Below are 25,410 nucleotides of genomic sequence, written 5' to 3'. Positions count from 1 at the left end.
GTGTTAAGGGGCTGGCACAGAGTCCCACTGCCAGTAAAGGGCAGATTTAGGGCAGGACCCAATTGTCTGGGCCCAGCCTGCTGCCATTTCCAGAACCCCCATCATCCCCCTCAAAGAGGACAACTTCTGTTGGCTTGAAGTGGGGAGAGGCTGGGGCGATCTCTCTGGCAATGTTCCCCCTCTTTCTCTTGCACCATCTGTATTGCCCTTTCTACTGGATTTTTTCCATCAGCATAAAAACAGGCTGTAATTTCTCCCAACTGAAAAAATAGCAATACAAAAAACCCTTAACTCACATTTGCCTCTAGTCCCCCCATTTAGAGCAAAGCTTCTTATAAGGGAATCTATGCTGTCTCCAATTCTTCCCACTTCCTCCCTTCTCTCCACTCCATCATTCTTGTGTGTGCTTGGTCGCTCAGTCGCATCTGACTCTTTGCGACCTCATCGATGGTAGCCTGCTAGTCTCCTTTGTCCATGGGGATTCTCCAGGCAAGAATATTGTAGTGGGTTGCCATGCCCTCCTCCAGGAGATCTTCCCAACCCAGGGATCAAACCCCAGTCTCCCACATTGCAGATGGATTCTTTACCGTCTGAGACACCAGTAAAGCCCATGAATACTGGAGTGGGTAGCCTATCCCTTCTCCAGGGGATCTTCCTGACCCAGGAATTGAACCGGGGTCTCCTGTGTTGCAGGCGGATTCTTTACCAGCTGAGCTACCAGGGAAGACTGAATCCTCTTTAAATGTTCTCATCAGGGTCCCCAGTGGGCTCCCTGTGACTGAACCCAGTGGTCATTTCTTAGTCCTTGTCTTGCTCGACTCTTGGCAGCATTTGGTACAGTTGTTTACGCCCTCCCCCCAGAAGCCTCTTTTTCACTTGGTGTCCAGGCACCAGCATTTGCCTCTACCTTCATGGCTACTCCCTGGTCCACGTCGCCACCATGGCCCACCTGGATTCTCGAAATGCCTCCCCTGGGTGCTGCCCCCTGCAGTCTGTGTCAGTACCACAGCAGTGGGAGGGCTCCTGTTCACTGTTAAAGGAGGTCAGATCATTTCTGCACTTTGGAGAAGGAAATGGCAGCCCACTCCAGTGTTCTTGCCTGGAGAATCCCAGGGGCAGAGGAGCCTGGTGGGCTGGCGTCTATGGGGTCGCACAGAGTCGGACACGACTGAAGCGACTTAGCAGCAGCAGCAGCATTTCTGCACCTGGCCTCCAGCAATCGCTGCCCACTGCCCGCAGGCCCTCCTGACCTCATGCCTCCCGCTCCTGGTTGCCCACTCTGCTGCAGCCACAAGCATCCTTTCTGCTCCCTAGGATGGCAGGCTCACTCCCAGCCCCAGGTCCCTGCTCCCGTAGTTGCCTCTGTCGATTCCTTCTGATCTTCTCACCGCTCCCCATCTCCCCTCCTTCAAGTGTTTGCTTTGTTTACAGTCTTGTGTGCTGAGTGTGTTTATACACACACACACATGTAGGCATGCCCACAGGTTGCTCCCTTTATTTCTCTCCATCGCACATCTCATCCTCTGACATACTGTATATTTTTCTGGTTTATTTATTGTCTTCCATCCAGCAGAATTCAAGTTCCTTGAAGGCAGGGATTTGGGTCTGGCTGGCTTGTCACTGCATCCACAGTGTCTAGAACAGTGGCTGGCTGTTCTATCCACAGCCTAGGGGTTCACAGCTGGCACCCCTAGATGTTTTCAGAATGAACGGACTCCGGAGAGGTCAGGTCCAGCTGAGGCACTGCCAGAGTGAGGCACAGAAAGCATGACTGCACAGCTGACTTAGGCATCCATCTCCTGTGAGTCACAGGGGAGGAGGAACCATTGCACTTAATTACCCATTAATGTTTCGTTAGGAGAGCAACACGCTGACTCTCCTCTATCAGGCTCATCCTTCGAGTCATGTAAACAGTGGTCAGGAGCAGTGGCGTCAGTCCCCCAGCCCCATCCCCTGCCCTCTGTCACCTGGGTCAAAGGAAGGAAGACCTGCAGCCCATCCCACGGCGTGGGGAGGCTTAAGGAGGGGCCACTGGACTCATTCCCCTCCCTCCCTCTTAGTTTCACGTGGATGGAGGCCCACAGAGGCCCAGCCCCATAAGAACTAAGGTTCCCGTGCCTTTCCACTAACCTCAACTCAGAAGGTCCTTGACCTCAATCTGATCCTGCTTCCAGCATCACTTCTGTCCTTTGGAATCTGTGGTCCAACCTATCCCCAGAACTGGTGTCCAGCACCCCTGGTCTCTCGATCTGTCCATCCTGCCTTCTCCTACCCTAGCCTTTGGCGAATTCTCATCACCGTGAAGGGTGCTCCAAGCACTGTAGCTAGGCAAGGATGTCACTCAGCGATCCCTGCCCCTCTTGCTGCCTCGGGGAGGATGTGTGAGAAAAGGGGGAAGAGAAGTGTTAGAGGAGGGCCCAGCCCCCAGTGAGAACCACCCCAGCCCCACCAGCCTGGGCCTTGGAAGGGCTATGAAAAGCAAAGGGCTTTCTCCTACAGACCTCAGCCCCTCCCCGAAATACTGTTGTCTTGGATAACAGGGCCTCCCAGCTGGACTAGGCTGAGATTGGGGAGATGGGGAGCCAAGGTCTTTTAGGGCCGTGGTCCTGCTGGCAGGGATGGGCCCCTCCTGGGCCTCACCCTGACTAGCCTTGGCACATTCTTGAGAGGCTTGGGTTTTTCTCTATCGCCCTACCCTGTAACCCCCCTCTGGGCACCAGACTCAAATGCCAGTGGAAGTGGTGAGTCAGTTGGAAGTTTCTGGGCTCAGGGTGGCCCCATTCTCCTCTCCCTTCTATGTCCCCTCCTTGAGTGCATTTTTGTAGAAGCTGATGGAAAGCGAGGCAGGGGAGCATGATGGGTGGGCTGGGGTGGTGAGGCAAGGCGCAGGGGCTGGGACAGAGCAGGAGAGTTGAGGCAGGAAGAGAGAGGAGGGAGCGAGCACGCGGGGCCTGGACAGTTGCCTTTCTGCTGCGGCAGCACCTCGGTACCTACATGACTGTGGGCAGGTGCTCTGCCTCAGAGCTGGTCCTGCTCTGGGGAAGTGAAATCTCCCAGTCCCTGAAATCATGAAGCCAAGCCCTGGTACCTGGGGAGAAACCAGGAATAGGACTTTAGGTGACAGGCCCAGTGGGAAGAGAACTCTCTTCTGCCTGTCCCACCTGGCCAGTTTCAGGACCTCTGGCAACATTCGTTCCTGTGCTTTAAGGAAGATGAGTGAGAAGCCAGATTCATGAGTAGGACAGAGGCTGGGAGATTAGTTAGGAGGCCGCTGCAGTGTCCCAGAGTCAAGGACAGGGCGGCCCAGAGCACTTGCGTGGTCAGTACAGGATGTGTCAGGGTCTGATGGTGTCTGGGTGAGTGAAGCTTGGATGGGAAGATGCTCCTTCTGTAGAGGGGCTGGGCCTCCAGTTCTGGGTATTGACTCCTGGCCATTGAGGGGGCACTCATAGCCATCTGTCCTCAGTCCCCGGGAAGGACCGTGAGCGCTCAGAGCTGGCAGGGACTTTCCTGTGCTGAGGCCCAGAGAGAGCGCAAACAGACTCACACGCCACGTGCCTACATACCACACACAGGCACACCATATGCACGTCACACACCTACACCACATATACCATATACACACCTACACACATCACACACACACACACCACTCACATATATACACACCACACACTCACAAACACACACACCCATACCATATGCAGTCACACACCTACACCACATATACCATATACACACCTACACACATCACACACACACACACCACTCACATATATACACACCACACACTCACAAACACACACACCCATACCATATGCACGTCACACACCTACACCACATATACCACGTACACACCTACACACATCACACACACACCACTCACATACATACACACACCACACACTCACAAACACACACACCCATACCATATGCACGTCACACACCTACACCACATATACCATATACACACCTACACACATCACACACACACACACCACTCACATATATACATACCACACACTCACAAACACACACACCCATACCATATGCAGTCACACACCTACACCACATATACCATATACACACCTACACACATCACACACACACACCACTCACATATATACATACCACACACTCACAAACACACACACCCATACCATATGCACGTCACACACCTACACCACATATACCATATACACACCTACACACATCACACACACACACCACTCACATATATACACACCACACACTCACAAACACACACACCCATACCATATGCACGTCACACACCTACACCACATATACCACATACACACCTACACACATCACACACACACACCACTCACATATAGACACACCACACACTCACACACACACACACGCACACCATACACGTCACACACATACACCACATATACTACATACACACCTACACACATCACACACACATACCATTCACATATAGACACACCACACACTCAAACACACATTCACACCATACACGTCACACACATACACCAAATATACCACATACACACCTACACACATCACACACACACATGCACACACCACACTCACACACACACACATGCACACCATACACATGTCACATACACACCACATATGCCATATACAGACCTACACACCCCAGTCACATATACACACACCACACACTCACAAATATACACATGCATACCATACACACATCACATATATACACCACATATACCACACACACCACACACATACACACCACACACACATGCACAGCACACACACACCACACACATACAGCACCCATACCACATGCATACCTACATACATCACAGAGACCATACATATATACACCACACACATACACACATGCACACACCCACACACATGCACACCATACACACATCACGTACATGCACCACACATACCACATACACACCTACATACTTCACACACCACACCAATCACACTATATACATGTCACACATATACACACCTGCACACATCACACATACATACCACACATATATACAACCACACACACATACACACCATATATACGCCACATACCTATACCACATGTACTACATACACACTTGCACACATCACACATACACACCACACACATACACACCACACACACATGCACACTTTACACACGTCACACATATACACACACCACACATACCACATGTACACCACACACACACCCCACATATAGTCCACACACATACACATACCACACAATCACATACACACACCACATACACATGCATACCATATACACGTCACACATACACACCACACATCACTTACACGACATATAACACACACACCACAGACACACAGACACACCACACGCATGCAGTGTTGGCTGCCAGACTGGATGAAACGCCCCTTTTTCTGATTCTCAGCTCAGCACTCTTTCTATTCTGTCTCCCTTTCCATTTCACAGATGGAAAGATGGAGGCCTGGAGAGGTCTGTCCCCTCACATCAGGAGGGTCCAGAGAGGCCTTCTCAGCCTTGTCATCCAGAGACTGGGCTTCAGGCAGTCTCTTCATCCAGGTCCACCCGGGAATCCGCGTGTCCTAGGAATCTTCCCCAGTCTTTGAGGGGCTCAGGGAAGAGACCCAGTCTGCCCCACCCCACCACTTGCCCTGCTTTTCTCGTGGGGGCTATGGTAGATGCCCTGCCTTCTTCACAGTTAGAGAAACACTTTGAAAAGTAAAAATGGCTACACAGACCTGAGGGAGGGATATGATTTTCTTTCAGACTTTATTTCATTCAGAATTTGGCGACTCCTTTGCCTCACTGGTTTCCATGAGCTTAAGGGATCCCGTGAGAGAACCTTCTCTGTTCGGCAGCCCTCCCTCTGCCACCACAGCAGCCCTGATACCCCACCTGATGCCTCATCTGAACCCTGGAGTCCAAATGAATTCCTCAGAGGGCAGGAGGAGGGAGGGTGGATTGACCAGTAATTGCTCCTTCAGGAGGAAAGTACGCTCGTGCCCCGCTCCTGCGCCTCACCTCAGTCTCACTTCCTCAGACACTAATCCTCAGAAACCAACGCCCTGCTCAAACCAAGCCCTTCAAACCAACACCCTAACTCGGAGAAGGTGAAGGAAACCCCCTGCCCCAGGGCTTGTGGACTGAAGGAGGGGTGATTAAGAGTCCCAGTAGGGCTCAGGACAGGACGCATCTACATGGGCCTGAGTGGGGGAGGTGCTCGCAGGAGGCCTTCCGGGGAGCTCCCCAGGTGACCATGGGCACCCCACCCAAACCACAGTCAAGGCCTCACTCATCCTCTTGCCACTGTGACCTTTGGGCAAGTTACTTGATCTCTCTGTGCCTGGTTTTTAAAATGGGGCTGATATTAACTGCTTCACAAGGCTGTGGTAATGCTTAATAAGATAATATATAAATGGAAAAAAGAAGACAGCTGAGCACCTGGAATGCGGTAGTTTCTCAGCTGCCCTGGGAGCTTTCGCTCTTGTCGTACATGTTAACCCTGTAGTTCAGAGCCCAGATTTTGGAGCACTGTGTGTGCATACTAAATTGCTTCCATCGTGTCCAACTCTGCGACCGCATGGATCCTCTGTCCTTGGGATTTCCCAGGCTAGAATATTGGAGTGGGTTGCCATGCCCTCCTCCAGGGGATCTTTCCAACTCAGGGATTGAACCTTTGTCTCTTAAGTCTCCTACGTTGGCAGGCGGGCTCTCTACCACTATCGCTCCTTGGGAAACCCTTGGAGCAGAGTATCTGGGTTCAGATCCGTTCTCTGCAACATTTAAGCTGGGTGGATTGATTGAGTTATGTCACTCTCTGTACTTCTGTTTCCTTATCCATAAAATTCAGATAATAGTTCCCACCTCATAGCTTGTGACTTGTAAGTGAATCAGTATATATACAAAGCACTGAGAAAGTGCCTGGCATGTCATCAGTGAACAATAATATTACCTGTTAGTAGCTGTCAGTTGGAGAAGGCAATGGCACCCCACTCCAGTACTCTCGCCTGGAAAATCCCATGGGCGGAGGAACCTGGTAGGCTGCAGTCCGTGGGGTCGCGAAGAGTCGGACACGACTGAAGCAACTTAGCAGCAGCAGCAGTTGTCAGTTGCCCAAGGTCAGAGGCAAGCTTTGAACCCAAGTCTATGGGACTCCCCAGTCCATGTTCTTGAGCTCTGTTACATTCACACCCTTCCTTTTTTACTTGCCTTCTCACATTGCTCCCCTCTTGTCCAGACCCTGTCAGACCCTGTTCCTTTGGTAGTGGTGGCCCACCTGAAGGTGCTCCCCAGGACTGCAGTATGCAGAGGTCATCTGTGCTGTTTAAACTTAAAAAAAAAAAACAAAAACAAAAAACCAGAACTGCTCTTTTATTTAAATATGTATTCATTTCTTCGGTTGCGCTGGGTCTTAGGTATGGCATATGAACTCTTAGTTGCAGCATGTGGGATCTAGTTTCCTGACCAGGGATTGAACCTGGGCCCCTGCCTTGGGAGCTCAGAGTCTTAGCCACTGCACCATGAGGGAAGTCCCCTGTGCTGTTTAAACTTTTAACACCCAAGCCACTGAAGACAGGAGAAGTATCTTCTATGGGACTGAAGCAGGTCTCCACTCAGGTGCCCTCTCCCTGTCCTACATCCCAACCGAGGGCATAAGGGCTTAAAGCTGGCGGTTAGTCTCTTTTCTCTGGAATCCTCAGAGCCCAGTCTCACCCTTTAGCCCAGAAAGTGAGGAGCAGGTGGGCCCAGCGCTCCCTGCACTCCTCAGGTAGCCCGCTGGGCTCTTAGCCATGAACTTTGGGTACACTTTTCTCCCCACTTCTTCCATCCTTATACACAAACACACATACACATACACACACACACACACACACACACACACACACACACACACACACACCCCATGCCCCAAAGTGATGTCACACGGTGGAAAGAGAATGGAATTGACTGTCCTCTCAGCTGTGTGAAGTGGGTGAGGCACTTACATTCTCAGGGCCTCAGTCTCCTCAGTTCCATGGTAGAGATGATTATGCAATATCTGCCCCAGGAGCTTGTGGTGAGAATTAAATGAAAGGGTTCATGAACTCTTCTTTTGTGTTACTTTAACCCTTCTTTTAAAATGTTCTAATATATAGTATGTGCGTGCATGCTTAGTCACTAAATCATGTTCAACTCCTTGCAACCCCATGGACCGTAACCCACCAGGCTCCTCTGGCCCTGGGATTCTGCAGGCAAGAATACTAAGTGGGTTGCCATGCCCTTCTCCAGGGGGTTTTTCAAACCCAGGAATTGAATACGTTTATTCATATATTTCATTTTTTAACCTTAAATAATAAACATAAAGCAAATGTCGTCATGCCATATCCTTCCCTGCCTTCCCAGTGGTAATTGCTGTGGTTAATTGTCTCTCTTTCCAGACCTTTCTATATGCATTTTATAGATATATGCTAGGTAGCTTCTATGTCATAGGTTTTTTGTTAGGTAAAGGGGCTAATGTGATATGGATTTTTCTGTCCGTTGTTCATTTCTCATAATAGATGTTATCAGAGATATTTCTGCCTCAGCACAATTGATCGAGTTTGGGGTTGTTTCCAGGGTTTCTTTGTTAGAAGCAACGCTGCCTTGAACAGCTTTGGGTGTGCTGCTGGCATTTCTGTGGGATGGACACGGTCCGCGTATTATTTTTTATGCTGATTCAACCCATTATAACCCCAGCTTTTTGTATCCAGTGCCTGTTCATTGGTGGCTCTGAGCTGCCCTTTCCATGGCATGGCTCCCTCAGAGCCTCTCCAGTTCACCTCCGGGAGGGCGGCAGACATAAGCCTGGGCGCCCCAGGATCAGGCCGACTGCGTGGCCCGGGGGGCCTGGCCAGGTCCAGCCCTGACCAGTAGGGTGAGCCAGGAAAGTCTGCCTTTGTCTTCTGTGCCATCTGCACGTGCCTCCTCCCTCCCTGCAAGCCCACCCCACCCCCACCGTCTCTTTCGGGATGTAGGAGACAGGTAATCTGGTTCCAGCTGGATAAGTGGCCATCAGCAAGTCACTCACCTGCTCTGAGCCTCCCTTCCTCCTGTGTAAAATAGTGATGATACTATCTACCTCCTAGGGTGAACTGGGCAAGTGAGATAAAGCACTAGTGTGTGAAGACTGCTCAGATGTAAGTTAATAGCACCCCCATCCTGCTCCTACCCCTGACCGCCATGTCCCTCCTGAAGGGTCTCATATCCAGCTGGCTCGCAACTCAAGCACCTGCTGTCATTTTAGGTGTTAGCGGGCAACTGAGTTGTTAGCTCTCAACTGAGATCTTGGCTGCCAGCTAAGGTGCTAACTATAACCAAGATACCTGCTCTCAGCCAAGACATTAGTTAACAGTGCTCATCACCCAGGGAGATTATCAAGTTACTTTTCCCTATGTGCGTCCATGCTCATAGCGTAATCTCTGATCATGTTTTTTGCTCTCATTAGACAGTCAGTGCTCTGAAGGCAATTCCCTGTAGCATAGTAGATGCTCACTTTAAATATTGTTGGGAATAAATGAATGGAAACCCTTCAGCTGGCTCAATAGGCATGAAGTTGCAGTGGTGGGTGGTACTGGGCTGTGGAGTGGAAATTTGGAGCAAACTCTCCCACATAGCCCATGGAGATCAGCATCCGTGGCCATGCGCAAAAGGCAGGGACAGGATCCATTTCATCCCTCTTTTCTCTAAGAGAAGGGCTTGCCTGGTGGCTCAGACAGTAAAGAATCTGCCCACAATGCAGGAGACCCATATTTGATCCCTGGGTCAGGAAGATCCCCAGAGCAGGGAGTGGTAACCTACTCCCTGGGATAGAGGAGACTGGTGGCCTACAGTCTATGGGGTCACAAAGAGTAGGGCACGACTGAGTGACTAATACTTTTCTCCAAGAGAAAAGCCAGCTGGCTGTTCTAGGTGGCTCCTTGGTGAGCAGCCCCCCATCACCCCTCCAACAGGGTCAGGTTCAAGCCTTCTAGGTTGAGAGATTTGATTTCATTAGCTCACCCAGGGGTGACCAGGCTCTGGGAAATCAACCAAGCAAGCAATGATTGGTAAGCCAGATCGGCAGTTTATTAACTTGTGCTGGCAGTCGTGACCACTGAGCAGCCTGGAGCATTTGAGTCAGCCCCTCTCCTTGCTTGTTCTCCCTACACAAGAAAGCTTTACCTGGGAATCCAAATCGAAAAGAGAAGAAGCAGAGTAGAATGGAGTGGAATGACACTAAAGAATAAGAAGTTGATGCCACATACACTGTCAGACATCAACCCTCAAAATCACACCATGGTGTGGTCATCATTACCGTCCCATTTTGCAGATGAGAACACTGAGGTCAGGTGGGGGATGGCTCCGAGGTATTAAAGACCAAACCTAGGTGTTCCGACTCCAGTCCTGTTCTTGTGCCTTGAACACAGCCCCCTCAGCCCTGGCTGTGGTTCTGTTTTCCTGCTGCGAAGGCCACCCAGCTTCCCTTGGCGACAGTTCTGCCTCCTTGATGAGTGGCAGGAGACACCTGTGTCTCAGCACAGCGTACACATGTCCTCAAGAGGGCACCTCTCCTGCAGACAATAACTGTAAATCCACACTAATAGCCACCATTCATTAAGTGCTTACCAGGTGTTGGGCACCTGGCCAGGCACCTCGCAAGCATTATCTCACTCTCACAACCACCTCGGGAGGTGAGCACACTCATCTCCCTTCTGCCGAGTTGGACTCAACGGCTCAGAGCGACTGAATAGCCTAGCCCAGAGTCCCAGAGTGAGTGAGTGGCGAAACTGAGACTGGAATTCAAGCCGGTCTGACTTTCAAGCCCATACTTGCAATCACCCCCACCTCCCCACCCTCAAGGGTGACATGCTTTGATGTCCCACAGGCTGGAGCTGCTCCCTGTTGGAGCCTTTGGCCCCTGGGCTCCGGCCTCTCTCAGTCTGTCCTTTTGCCCCACTTCTCCCCACGGTGAATTCCTCATTCTTCACACCCCCACCCTCACCTCCAGGGCTTCCCCAGGCCCACTTCATCTAGCAAACCCCTACTCATCCTGCAAGCCGCAGGTAGAGAGTCACTTCTCCTGGGCCACCTTCCTCCTGCCCAATCAGCCCTAATTATGGCATTTCCGAGGTTATACGGTAATCATCCGTAAGTGCCCACCACTAAGTGGTGAGACCCTGAAAGCAGGCATGGCATGGTGTTCCTCGTGGTCTCTGCAGTTCTGAGCAGGTTGCTGGGGCTCTCGGGGGAGCCTGATTCCTGGCAGAAGACACAGTAACCCTGGGTACTGCCCGTAAACCACAGGGCAGAACAGTTCAAGGAGCGGGCTCTGGAGTCAGCCTGCTTGGGTTCGGATCCTGGCTTTGCCACTTCCCAGCTGTGTAACCTTGGTTATGTACTGAACATCTCTGGGCCTTGGTTTCCTCTAGGAAAGGGAGAATCCTTACTGGATACTGATGTTATTAGGATGAAGTAGGGAATGTCTGTAAAGCACAGAACAAGTGCTTGTTCCCCGCTCACTATTATACAGAGGATTTATTTGTCCTCTAAGAGTAGGGCCCTGAGGGGAATGGCAAGAAGACTCTGCTTCAGCTTGAAGGTCCCCTCCTCCAGGAAGCCTTCCTTGACACCTGACACACTCATAGGTCAGGTTCCTGTCATCAGCCCCTGGTGGCATTTTGGGTTTCTCTTTGGTTACTCATCATACTAACAATTACTTACCCACTAGACTCTGGGCTCTGTGAGGTCGGGGATCTGGTCTGTCTTGTTCTTTGTCACATCGGTGCCTGGCACATAGTAGGTGCTCAGTAAATAGGTGTCGAATTAGGGATGGAAGGTGTTGGGAAAGTTCTCAGGAGGATCACTGGGCAGCCAGGCTGCAGGTAATAACAGTATCGGGGGTGGGCCTGGGTGGGTCAGTGGTCAGTGTCACAGCGATCAGACTTTCTGACCTCTCTCTCTCTCTTCCTCTTTCCCTCAGTTCCTGGCTTTTGACACCCAGTTGCTGATGGGTAGCCGACGCCACTCGCTGAGCCCCGAAGAGTATATTTTTGGAGCCCTCAACATTTACCTAGACATCATCTATATCTTCACCTTCTTCCTGCAGCTTTTTGGCACCAACCGGGAATAAGGAGCCCTTCCCACCCCTTCCTTCCTTCCTTCAGAGAATGCCCCCTTGCTGGTCCTCTGACCCTCCCTGTGCTCCTGCAAGCCGAGATATAAAGCTAGCTGCCAGCCCAGCCTTCGGCCGACCCACTCACTGTCCTCAACCCCACCCTCTGCAGCTTGTACCCATGCCACCAGGGGCCCTGCGGAACCCGGTCCTACTGTCCCCTGTGCCACCCTTCCCCCAGCTACCTCTCCCAGACTGGGACCATCGAGGCTGGAGGCCCCTCTGGGTTTGAGGACCCAAGGGATGCGTGGGAGAAGCCCAGCAGGATTTCAGATGTGGGAAAAAGGCCCCAGGAAGCCCAGCTGAAGCCTGCAACCTGACTGTGATTCCTCCTAGGGCCACCCACAGTGTGGGACCCTGGGGCACACTGTCCTGTGCCCAACCCCTGCCTCCTCGCCCTCCTTCCAGTTTAGGTTTTGACGTTCTGTAAGGAAGTGGTGGTGAGGACAACTGGGAGACAAGATGTGTGTGCTCTGCGGAGAGGCAAGGGTACTGGGTAAACAGTATGGCTGTCCCAGGCTGCCCAGCCTCCCTCAGCTCTGGGACCAGGGGCTTGTTTTAGGCACTTGAGCCCTGGGGCAGAAGAGAGGGGCAGGAAACCAGTACCATCTGTGCTTGCCTTGGTCTACCCTTCTGGGTCACAACACAGCACTACCAGGGCAGGAGGTGGGTATAGGGGGGCCCTGCTCCTGAGTGGAGACCTGTCCTGAGATTCCAAAGGAGCAAGCAGCCAAGCAACTGGGCTCTGCAGCATTGCTGACTCTCCCAGACTTGCGTCCTCCTGGGAGATGTGGCAGGACTGAGACCGACGTCCTCTCACTGTCTTCTCTTAAATCCCCAGCCTGCTCTCACAGGCCTGAGGCTGAGTAAGGGCTTGAGCGCTGGAAGACTGGGTGTTCTGGGAAAAGGAGACTTATTCTGACTGCTGAGCCAGCAGCACCCACCCCGACCCCCTGACCCAGGAGGAAATTGGGCCCTGCCTCCAGCCCTTCCCCAAGGCCTTTCTGCCCATCTTACTTCCAAAACCTCCCTCATCCACTGCCAGTTGCTGGCTTATCCCCAGCCAGGCCTCCTGAGGCCTCCACTGGCAGTGCCCGTGTCTCTACTCCTAGCTTCTCTGACCACTCAGTTCAGAGGTCCAGGCCATTTCACTCCTATCTCCTCATCTCTCCAATTTGGAAACCGTCCAGCTGATGCTAACAACCAGGGCAAGTCCCTCTGGCTGGTCTCATGTGATGGGATCAGGTCTCCTTATCAGCCTCCAGGCAGCTGAGATCTCAGGCAGACTGTGTGCGTCAGCCACCAGCCCCCTGCAGGTCTGCTGGAGAGTGGACCAGGAGGCCACACCTGGGGGAAGTGTGCAAGCTGCCTTGGCTAGTGGCTAACTCAGCCAGTGGAAAGTTACTGGGTGGAGTCATGGAGGTTCAGAGTGGATACCTGGACCCTTCCTTGACTGCTCCCTCCAGGGTTGCCTCTCCTCCCACATGCCAGTGGCTCTCTTTGCCCCTGGGGAGGGTAACTAGGTATGTTATCTACGTATTCCCAACGCCTCCCTCTCCATCCTTCCTATCTCCAACTTGTAAGAAATATTGCAGAAGCATGTGAAGCTTTTTTCCATCTTGGATGTGAGGAGAGAGGGAATCAAGAATGGATGGTGGTAGTGTTGGTATGTGAAACGGAGATAACTGAGAGCACGGGTGGGTTGCTCCCTGTGTGCTGTCTAAATTAACCCGTTACAGCGATCCTGCAAAGGAAGTACTCTGCACATGCCCATGGCACAGAGGAGAGCTGAGGTGATGGAGAGGCTTGATCCAAGATCCTACAGCTAACAGACCGGATGGCGGCTGGAATGAGACCGAGTGGTCAGGCCCTGACAGCTCGGGGGAGTTTGTGGTCCTGAGTAACCCCTCCCTGGCCTTCCATCTCCCCCCTCCCCCGCTACCACCACCAGATTTGCACTCTGTAGTTTCCAACTTCTAGACACAAGCTGGGAAGAAGGATTCTGGTGCCTCATTGCCAAGGGGCTCATGGTATTAAGCAAATGATTCTTGCTAACTATGATTCAGTTTTTCTATGAGCAAAATGGAAGACCGTGGCCAGAGTGCCACAAAGGGAGGCACCAGAACACATATTTGCACAGACTTTTTTTTAATCACCTCTCCTCTGAGGTCCCTTGATTCCTCTTGATTTCTAGTTTGAGTTCTGGAGGGGTTATCTCCTCCACCCCTTGCCCTGTAATTTTCAGCCTGGGCCTTGGTCATACTTCTCAGAATCCACCGATCCAAGCCCTCCTCTTCATAGGACAGTTCATGAAGACACTGGGGATTGAGAAGCTCTTCTGAGGCTAAGTTCCGAAAGCATGGGGAGGGGGAGGCTAGCACTCCACTCAGCCTTAAACGATGTTGAGGGGGCCAGTCAGGGCCCCTCAAAGCAGAGTATGCTGCAGAGGCCCCTGTTCTGGGTCCTGAGAGGGTGACCTGCTGGGCTGGCAGCAGAGCCAGGGCTGAGGCCCCTCCGTTCCACTTACACTGAAGCACGAGGAGCCTGGGGACACCTGAATGGATCTTGGAAGGAGGAAGGGCGGGGAACAGGAATGCAGGATTACGAGAAACAGAGAAACCCAAGCTGGGCAGGTGCCACAAGCTGCAGAAGAGAAGGGGAACCTGTTGGCCCCTCACATTTTTGGCAAGGGTGGGGCTGGGCCTGGGAAGCGACAGGTTGATTTGATAAAGCTGGAGGCAACCAGGAACCTGACCATCTGTGATGTGGGTGGGAGATCTCTCACTAAGGGGAAGACAAATCAAAGGAGCCTCTCTTGGGGATTGTAGATGAGGGGAGGCTAGGGAGGTATACACAAGTCCCTGGCCTCCAGCACCAATCCCCATGCTCAGGTGTGGCTCCTGTATCACCTGGGGAAGCCCCAGGAATCATGGCTCTCCCATCCTCAGCTTTTCCTCCCAGGGGAGTCAGGATGACCCAGACTCTTATTCCAAACAAAAGGCTCCACCTCTCCCTGCCTGACCCACCTGGGATTGCACACAAGCACTTTGCTGCCCCCCTGTGGCTGCCTGAGGAAAAGCAGGGCCTGATTGTGAGGAGGAGAAGCAGACGGAGCCTGGGGTTTGCAGGCAGGAGCTGGCCTTTGGCCTTCATGCCGGGCTCTTCTCAGATCACCCCAGACCACCCTCCTGCTGTCCCCTTTAGTCCAATCACTGTCGCGTCTCAGACACTGTTTACCTGTCTGCTGGAAACCGCCCCTGTGCCCCCCAGCCCCAGAGCTCTCTCTCGAATGTCTGAGGGCAGAGAACACTCCCAGACAAGTCTTTCAGGCCTCAGCTCCTTCAAGTTTCCCGGGGTCCGCGCTGTTTCCTTCCCTGGCCTCACCCTCTTGGTCTGTGTCTGACAGGAAATAAGAATAAAAGTAATAATGATACAGAAACGTCTCCTTTCTTACCTTTTGCTTGTCGCCTTAGATGGCTCTGGCTTGGGGGGTGTGTGTGTGTGTATGTGCGTGTAAGGTTTAACTCAGCTTCAGTGGGAGGGATTCACACCAGAGCTGATGGCCCCAGCGTAGCTAAGTGAGAGTGAAATCTCCACGGTCCACATTGGCTCCTGTGTCGATACATAATAGACCCTCGGTGGAGGCTCTTTGATCCTCGCACCTGTCACAGCTCTGTGAGAGGCTCCTCCCGACAGGGGGCCTTCCATGAAAGCCTGTTCTTTTGTGCACAATTCTGTTAGAAGAATCTTCCTTATTTTGACCCCAAATCTGTTTCCCTAGAAGCCCATGTAGTAAGAGTCACCTCTCCTGTGACACCTTTCTCCCTCCTCCCTCCAGGTGCCCTGGCTGCTCCTTCCTCGGAGCCCCTCTACCCTGTACCACTCTAGGTGTATTTTAACCACTCCTTCTGTCTCCTCCTATAAAATCTGAGATGCATGAAGGCGTGAACCAGGTCTTGTTCACCCTTGAATTCACAGGTCTTACGGCAAATGGTGTCAATAAATAGCTTTCAAATAAATGGAGAAAGGAATGAATGAAACCCTTCCAACGCTTCTATTGTACCTAACAAGGAACTGAAGAGCAGAGGTTGTAGTGACTTGTCCAGTTTACACACAAGTGAGTGATGGGGGTGGTTTTACAGGACACGTGGGGTGATGATGACATTACCAAACTCCTTTGTGGAACTTGGGGCTACGGGTGGCATATGGGAGGGACACGTCACACTGGAGCAAAGGGAGACCTTATCTCACCTCTGACAAGGTTTTGGTATCGATTCAACTGGAGCAGGGAAAGGAACAGGGCAATACTTGGAGGACTCTGAAGGAAGAATAACTTTTATTAAGCACCTACTGCATACAAAGCACTTCCACAGCTGGCAGGAGGTAGGAGGAGAAATCTCCACTGGTGCTGCAGGAGAGAAAAACATACCCAACAGCTCCAGACCATTTAGCTTAGAGTTCCAAATAAGTGTGCCTTAAAGCAACACGGGCAGGAAAGCAAGCGCTGAGGAGATGTGGAGCAGTGGGAAAAGGAGGCCTGAATTGGGGCTGGAAGTGAATGAAGGCTCAGAGGGCTGGACTGGCAAAAATAGATGGCTGGCTGCCATCCAGTGTCCAAGTGGCTAAGACTCTGTGCTCCCGATGCAGGGAGCCTGGGTTCAATCCCTGGTTGGGGAACGAGATCCCATATGCTGCAACTAAGAGTTTGCATGCCTCAAGGAAGATCAAAGGTCCTGTGTGCTGCAACTAAGACTCGTGGGAGCCAAATAAATAATAAATATTTTCAAAAGCCAGAAGGATGGCAGCCCAAGTTGGCAGCACTGGGCTCCCTTACCACCTCCTGCCCCCAACCAGCCCTTCAGTCTCACTGTCTCTATTTACCCATTCTATCTTCATTAGTTGCTGATGTTGTTCAGTCGCTCCGTCATGTCTGACTCTTTGTGACCCCATGGACTGCAGCATGCCAGGCTTCCCTGTCCATCACCAACTCCCAGAGCTTGCTCAAACTCATCCCATCAAGTCGGTGATGCCATCCAACCATCTTATACTCTGTTGCCCCCTTTTCTTCCCTTCAATCTTTCCCAGCATCAGGGTCTTCTCCAGTGAGTCAGTTCTTCGCATCAGGTGGCCAAAGTACTGGAGTTTCAGTTTCAGCATCAGTCCTTCCAATGAATATTCAGGACTAATTTCCTTTATGATTGACTGGTTTGATCTTCTTGCAGTCCAAGGGATTCTCAAGAGTCTTCTCCAACACCACAGTTCAAAAGCATCAATTCTTCAGTGCTCAGCCTTCTTTATGGTCCAACTCTCATATCCATACATGTTGCTAGGGCTGCCATAACAAACTACTGCAAACTGGATAGCTTAAAACAACAGAACTAAGTTATTCTCCCACAGTTGCGGAGGCTTGAAGCCTGAAATCCAGGTGTCGGGAGGGTTGGTTCCTTGTGGACACTCTGAGGGAGAATTCGCTCCATGTCTCTCTCCCAGTGTCTGGTGGTTACAGACAATCCTTGGTGTTCCTTGGCTGGTGGCTGCCCTCCAGTCTTTGCCTCTGTCTTCACCTGGCCTTTTCCTCTGTGTCTTTGAGTCTCGAATTTCTCTCTCTTTTCTCTTATAAGGATACTTGTCATTGGATTTAGGGCCCACCTTAAATCTAGGAAGTTCTCAGTTCACGCACTGTTGAAGCCTAGATTGAAGGATTTTGAGCAGTCCCTTGCTAGCATATGAAATGAGCACAATTGTACGGTAGTTTGAACATTCGTCGGCATTGTCCTTCTTGGGATTGGCCTTTTCCAGTCCTGTGGCCACTGCAAAGTCTGTTGAGTCAAAGCTATGTTTTTTTTCCAGTAGTCATGTACAGATATGAGAGTTGGACCATAAAGAAGGCTGAGTGACAAAGAATTGATGCTTTTGAATTGTGGTGCTGGAGAAGCCTTTTGAGAGTCCCTTGGACAGCAAGGAAATCAAACCAGTCAATCCTAAAGTATATCAACCCTGAATATTCATTGGAAGGACTGACGCTGAAGCTGAAGCTCCAATACTTTGGCCACCTGATGCAAAGAGCTGACTCATCGGATAAGACCCTGATGCTGGGAAAAACTGAAGTGAAAGTGAAGTCGCTCAGTCGGGTCCGACTCTTTGCAACCTCACGGACTGACTGTAGCCTACCAGGCTCCTCCGTCCATGGGATTTTCCAGGCAAGAGTACTGGAGTGGGTTGCCATTTCCTTCTCCTTCTATTTCTCTTCCCGACCCAGGGATTGAACCCAGGTCTCCCACATTGTAGGCAGACGCTTTACCATCTGAGCCCCCAGGGAAAAACTGAGGACAGGAGGAAAAGGGGATGACAAAGGATGAGATGGTTGGATGGCTCATCGACTCAATGGAGGTGAGTTTGAGCAAACTCCAGGAGATAGCGAAGGACTGGGAAGCCTGGCATGCCACAGTCCTTTGGGTCGCAAAGAGTTGGGCTTGACTTAGTGACTGAACAACAACAGGTAACTGGAACAGAATCTGGTCCTTGGAAGTGAGACACTGCTGTAAAAAAAAACTTCAAAAGTACAGCACTGGTTTGGGGACCAGGTGGTAGAAGATTCCTGACAAGTCTCAATGAGACTGTTAAGGAAACTTGAAGGGCCACTAGGAGACTGCATGCTGCTGCTGCTAAGTCGCTTTAGTCGTGTCCGACTCTGTGTGACCCCACAGATGGCAGCCCACCAGGCTCCCCCGTCCCTGGGATTCTCCAGGCAAGAACACTGGAGTGGGTCGCCATTTCCTTCTCCAATGCACGAAAGTGAAAAGTGAAAATGAAGTCGCTCAGTCGTGTCTGACTCTTAGCGACCCCATGGACTGCAGCTCACCAGGCTCCTCCGTCCATGGGACTCTCCAGGCAAGAGTACTGGAGTGGGGTGCCATCGCCTTTTCCGAGGAGATTGTATATAAAGGTTCAAAGGAAAATTGAGGAAAATATAATTGAAACCCAGAGGAACACAGACCCTTTTTATGTCAAAACTTTTAAATGTGAAAACCAGAAAAAATACCCGATGAACTGATGGATCTTGCTAAGACAATTTCCAGGCAAAATGCTGAAATGTCAGTTGGCTTGTTTTGGCTTTGTATCATAAGAAACAGATAGTGAGAGAAGAGCTAAAGAAGGAATTATTCTGTTAAACAAAATTTGGAGGAGATATAAAAAGCTTGGGACAGTCTATCCAGCCAGGAAAGAATACTTTATTAAAGACCTTAGTTCAAAGATTAAATCCAGGGTACTGTCAGGAAAACATGATCTCCTAGCAAAGATGAAGCCAAAGGTGTGAGTGTAAAACTGTTTGTTAAGACCTTAGGACATTCTAAGCTGGTGCCTCATAGAATCTTTCCAAAAGACAAAAGCTCTCCTAAGAATCTCAAAGGCATTTGTTGCAAACCCACTCTGTTGGGACTTCCCTGGAGGTCCAGTAGTTAAAATTTCATGCTTCTTATGCTCGGGGCATATTTTTCAATACCTGGTCAGGGAACTAAGATCCCACATGCTGCCTGGCAGCCAGGGAGCAGGGTCGGGGAAGGACCCACTCTGCTAAACAACAGGGCCTCTAAGGATCTTAAATGGGCTTCCCAGGTGGCACAGTGGTAAAGAATCCTCCTGTCAATGCAGGAGACAAAAGAGATGAAGAGATGCCGATTAGACCCCTGGGTTGGGAGGATCCCCTGGAGAAGGAAGTGGCAATCCACTGCACTATTCTTGCCTGGAAAATCCCGTGGGCAGAAGAGCCTGGCTGGTTGCAGTCCATGGGACTGCAAAAAGTTGGACATGACAGAGTGATTGAACACGGAAGGATCTTAGAAATATTATCCCTCAGCAGCCTCACTGGGGCCCAAGACAAAGAGAGACAGCCTTGTCTTAAAGAGACTTATGAGTGTGATTCTTGTCACCTATTGGCCCGATCCTCAATAAGTCAGAAAAACCACAGTTTTTGAGACAGCTGTATTTGTAGTAGCACCACCAGTTCAATTGCCAAGGGACAGAAACAGTGCAAAATGGAGAACACTTTGAACTCCCGAACATCTGTGGACAGGAAGCAGGCTGAGAAAACAATTCAGAGGCAATATGGACTACTTTCTATGGAAAATAAAGTGACTCAGAGGCAAAACCAAGAAGCCAGACTGAGGGTGCAGTGAAGAGCCACAGAGAATCATTGCCAGAGGGATATATTGGGCCCTAGTCAAGGAATGGGCAACATGTATGTGCCCAGATGGAGTTCATAAACAGAGTCTTCTGTATACCTCTCATTTCCTCGCTTTTGAACCAGAGCAACTATTGTGGTTGTCCCATCCCTGTTCCCCTATTGTATGCTATGGAGGTCAGTGGGGAGTGAGGGGTGGGAGATGTCTCTATTGTTCTGAATTCTTCAGATTGAGAGCAGCCTTACCCAGGGACCAAACCTTAAGAGCCTCAAGAGCACATAGGCTTGGTTTAGATGTGATTCTGGACCTCAGGCTTGAGCCTGATGCTGTAATGGGATGAGACTTCAGGGTCTTGGGAAATGTTGGGTATATTATGCATGAGGCTTGAGGATAGAATGGAGCAGTTTAAAACAAAGACCACAAGTTCTTTGGCCAACAGAATTGATAAAACTATTTCCGCGGGAGTTCCCAGAGCTCTCTAGCCCAGGAATTCTAGCAGAAGTCCTGCCTGACTCTAACTGGTCGTCCTCGGTTCAGAAGTTCTCTGCTGGACCAATCACTGCGGCACTAGGGTGGGATGCTGACAGAACGGACCTAGGTCATATCTTTATCCTTGGAGCCACATTCATGGATGGGAATCAGGGAGGTAAGGGATAGCTCCCCAAAGGAAAATCAGAGTATGGTTCCCAGGAGAAAGTCGAATGCTTAGCAGGCAGAAAGAACAAGTATCCACCAGCAGAGGAAAGAGACCTTGTCCTCAAGGGACTCAGCAGAGTGGTGTTGCAATGTTAGGGAGGTAACTAATGTATTAAGTGCCCTTCTATTATAGTTATATGTTGTTGTTGTTGTTTAGTTGCTGTCTTTGTAACCCCATGGACTATAGCACGCCAGACCTCCCTGTCCCTCACCATCTCCCAGAGCTTGCCCAAGTTCATGTCTATTGAGTCGGTGATGCTATCCAACCACGCCATCCTCTGTCGCCCTCTTCTCTTCCTGCCTTCAATCTTTCCCAGCATCAGGGTCTCTTCTAGTGAGTCGCCTCTTTGCATCAGGTGGCCGAAGTATTGGAGCTTCAGCTTCAGCATCAGTCCTTCCAGTGAATATTCAGAGTTGATTTCCTTTAAGATTGACTGGTTTGATTTCCTTGCTGTCCAAGGGAATCTCAAGGGTCTTCTCCAGCACCACAATTTGAAAGTTTTATATATATATATATATATATATATATATAGTTATATAGTTATATATATATATATAGTTATATAGTTATAGTTATATAGGGAGCTAGAAAAGGCTTCTCAGAGACCTTTGAACTTAGAGAATGATCACACTTTGGTCAAGAAGACAAGAGATAAGAGGGTATTTCAGACTAAGGGAATGACTCAAACGCCTGGTGGCATGGAATGTTACAATATGTAGAGGATTGCAATTGTCAGGTATAACTAGAACACAGGGGATTGGAAGAGCATAGAAAGAAAAGATGCTAAAACTTGGAGAGGAATTGGGATATGAGGGACCCAGCAACACTCTGCCCAGGAGATGAACCTAGATTCTGTAGACAGTGAGAACACTGTAGACAGTTAAGTAGATTAATTAACAAGATTAGACAAGATTAACTGACAAGATTAGATCTGTGTTTGGGAAACAAGTCTGGAAGAGAATTTAGCCATCTTTATCAAGTGACTTTTAGAAGTGTATGCCTTGTGTCCCAGGAATCATATTTTTAGATATTTATCCTAAGAAAACAACTGGACAAATGCCAAAAGGATAAAATGATGTCCATTGGGATAGTGTTCATAAGAGTGAAAATTTGGAAACATAAATATTAAACAATAAGAGACTAACAATTTGTGACACACTTGTTCTATGAACTACTAAGCAGTCATTAAGAATGATAATATCGGTAAATATTGACACAGAATCACAATATTGCATAAAATTAAATGAAAAATAATATTGAAAAATATTATGTTGAGTATAATCTGCCAGGAGCCACCACAGGAGATCCCACCCATGACAAAGGTCATGCGGAGAAGACCTGACAGGCAAAGGCATATCAGGACTCGAGGGATTCCCTGGACCTGCTCAAGCACCTACCCCGAAACCAAAATCTGTCTGTCTACTGTTCACTATATTATGCCTTTCAACCACTCTTCTGATATTAGCAGGGGGCTATCCCCAACCACCTTTCTCTGGAGAAAATCAACTTAGGGCTCTAAGTTGATAAGTTTCCTGGGCATGAAAGGAATATTTCTATTCTACCCCCTCTGTTGGCATTCTAGCTTGCTTGACAGGTTTTTTCTTACTCTTACAACTAACCCACATGATTGTTCACAACTTCCCAACCATGAAAGGCACGGGAAGCCTAAACATTCTAAAAGTCCTAATGGGCATAGAGCCCCTTAAGGGGTGAAAAATTATTAGAATAGTACTGGTAAAGGGCTTCGTGATTGGGCCAATGCTTGCTGCCAAGTTCCCATATCCCTTATCCATTGTGCACCTGGGAGTGCATTAGTTAATGTAGTTTGAATGTAAGAAAAACAAGTAGTAGCCTCGGTATTAACCACATCAGACCTTTGAGCTAATAAGTTCTTTCTTTGTTGTGATCCACTGCACCTTTGCTCCATGAGAATGTAACTCTGTTTAGTACTTTCTGAGGCTGACACAGATTAGAAATAAAAAGAAAAAACACTTCAAGGGAAAACAAGTTTTCTGGTTGATCAACCTTTATCAAAAAAGGGTCATAAAATGTCAACAGGCCTCCAGGCCAGACGATAATGTACATAGCATAAGACCCTTGTTTATGGAAAGGCATACAGAAAAAAATCCTGGTTTCGATAAGGGCAAAACTGCTGGAGTGTTTGGGCTGACTCTGCATGACCTTGATCTTTCATTTCCCTCTACGTACAAGTTAGGGTATAAAAGCTCCTTTTGAAAATAAAGCTACGGGCCTCGCTCACCGAAACTTGGCCTCCCCGTGTCATTCATTCACCGACGCCGTCCATCCTGAGGGTACCCTTGGATCCTTCTAGGGCTGGACCCCGGCAATAATCCCCATTTTTATTTTTTAAAATATATGTTATGGCTTTTCCTTATGGTAAACTGCCCACAAATAAATATAGATGGAATGAGATAATCAGAAAATTTACATTTTGTAATAAAGTAGTAATTGATTCAGTGACATAGTTGGGCTCCAAAATCACTGCAGATGGTGACTGCAGTCATGAAATTAAAAGATGCTTGCTCCTTGGAAGAAAAGCTATGACCAATCTAGACAGCATATTAAAAAGCAGAGACATTACTTTGCCAACAAATGTCCATCTAGTCAAAGCTACAGTTTTTCCCATAGTCATGTATGGATGTGAGAGCAGGACATAAAGAAAGCTGAGTGCCAAAGAACTGATGCTTTTGAACTGTGGTGTTGGAGAAGACTCTTGAGAGTCCCTTGGACTGCAAGGAGATCAAACCAGTCAATCTTTAAGGAAATCCGTCCTGAATATTCATTGGAAGGACTGATGCTGAAGCTGAAGTTCCAACACTTTGGCCACCTGATGTGAAGAACTGACTCACTGGAAAGACCCTGATGCTGGGAAAGATTGAAGGCGGGAGGAGAAGGGGACAATAGAGGATGAGATGGTTGGAGGGCATCACCGACTCAACGGACATGAGTTTGAGCAAGCTCTGGGAGTTGGTGATGGACGGGGAACCTGGTGTGCTGCAGTCCATGGGGTCACAAAGAGTCAGACATGACTGAGAAACTGAACTGAACTGAATAATTGATTCGGGAAACAATCATCAAATGAAAATGCTTTTAGGTGAAAGTTTCATTAGGACAGAATATTTACATAGTTTCAACTGATCCCCACACAAATTACTTCCCTCTTTTATTTTTTTAAAGATTTTTTGAGATAACAGTTTATAACATTATAAACTGTAAGCTTCACATGTACATATAAGTTTCATATGTACATCCCCACATTTTTGCTTCTGTATACCACACAGCATGCTCACTACCAAAAATTCAGTTTCCATGCATCACCATACAGTTGATCCTCTTTACCGAATTGGCCCCCACTACTACCCCAACAAAGGTCCATCTAGTCAAGGCTAGAGTTGAGAGGTCATGTGAAGTCACGGGGTCGCAAAGAGTCAGACATGACTGAGCGACTGAACCGAACTGAACTGAACTACCCCTTCCCCTCTAGTAACTACTATTTTTTCCTCTACAAGTTTTTGTTTGGTTTGCTCATTTATTTTGCTTGATTTGGTTTTTATATTACACATATGAATGAAATCATGTGGTAGTTCTCTTTGTTTATTTGATTTGTTTCACTCAGCGTAACACACTCCAGGTTCATCCATGTTGTCACAATCGGCAAGACTTCATCCCTTTTATGGCTGAGTACTATTCCATTGTGTCATCTTCTTTATCCATCCATCCATTGATGGGCACTTAGGTTCAATATCTTGGCTACTGTAGATAACGCTGTGATGAACATAAGAGTGCTTATATCTTTTCAAGTTAGCATTTCCATATTCTTTGGATAAATACCCAGAACTGGGATTTCTGGATCATTTCTAGTTTTAATATTTTGAAAACACACTGAGTTCAGTATATTTGGCTGCACCAATTTACATTCCCATCAACACTGCACAAGGGCTTCCTTTTCTCCTCCTTGCCAACACTTAGGTCTTCCCTTGCTATTGATTCTAACAAGCATGAGGTAATATCTCATTGTGGTTTTGATTTGCATGTCCCTAATAGTTAGTGATAATGAACATCTCTTTATGTGTCGATTGGTCATCTGTATGTCTTCTTTGGAAAAATGTCTATTTAGCTCCTCTGTCCATTCTTTAATCAGGTCATTTGGGTTTTTGTTGCTGAGTTGTATGAGTTCTTTATATATTTTGGATATCAACCCCTACTGGATATATCATTGGCAAATATCTTCTCCCACTGCTTCCCTTCACAGATCTTGCCTCAGGCACATTATTCTGAATACACCTTAGGAAATTCTTGAGTGCAAGGAGTCCCTTGGATTTGAAAGGTGATAAAG

General features: G+C 49.0%; 1 protein-coding gene across 1 annotated transcript in view; it reads left to right on the top strand.

Annotated features, from left to right (window-relative positions):
- Window positions 1-15,612, top strand: part of FAIM2 (Fas apoptotic inhibitory molecule 2) — a 34,736-nt gene extending 19,124 nt beyond the window's left edge. Inside the window, exon 12 of the mRNA XM_027542802.1 lies at window positions 11,982-15,612. Coding sequence (XP_027398603.1) covers window positions 11,982-12,131 — 150 coding nt within the window. The 3' untranslated portion in view covers window positions 12,132-15,612. The remainder of the gene's footprint in view (window positions 1-11,981) is intronic.
- Window positions 15,613-25,410: the final 9,798 nt, after the last annotated feature.

This window comes from Bos indicus x Bos taurus, chromosome 5 (assembly GCF_003369695.1).
Source record: "Bos indicus x Bos taurus breed Angus x Brahman F1 hybrid chromosome 5, Bos_hybrid_MaternalHap_v2.0, whole genome shotgun sequence".
Classification (NCBI taxonomy): domain Eukaryota; kingdom Metazoa; phylum Chordata; class Mammalia; order Artiodactyla; family Bovidae; genus Bos; species Bos indicus x Bos taurus.
This window is presented reverse-complemented; position numbering and strand designations above follow the sequence as displayed.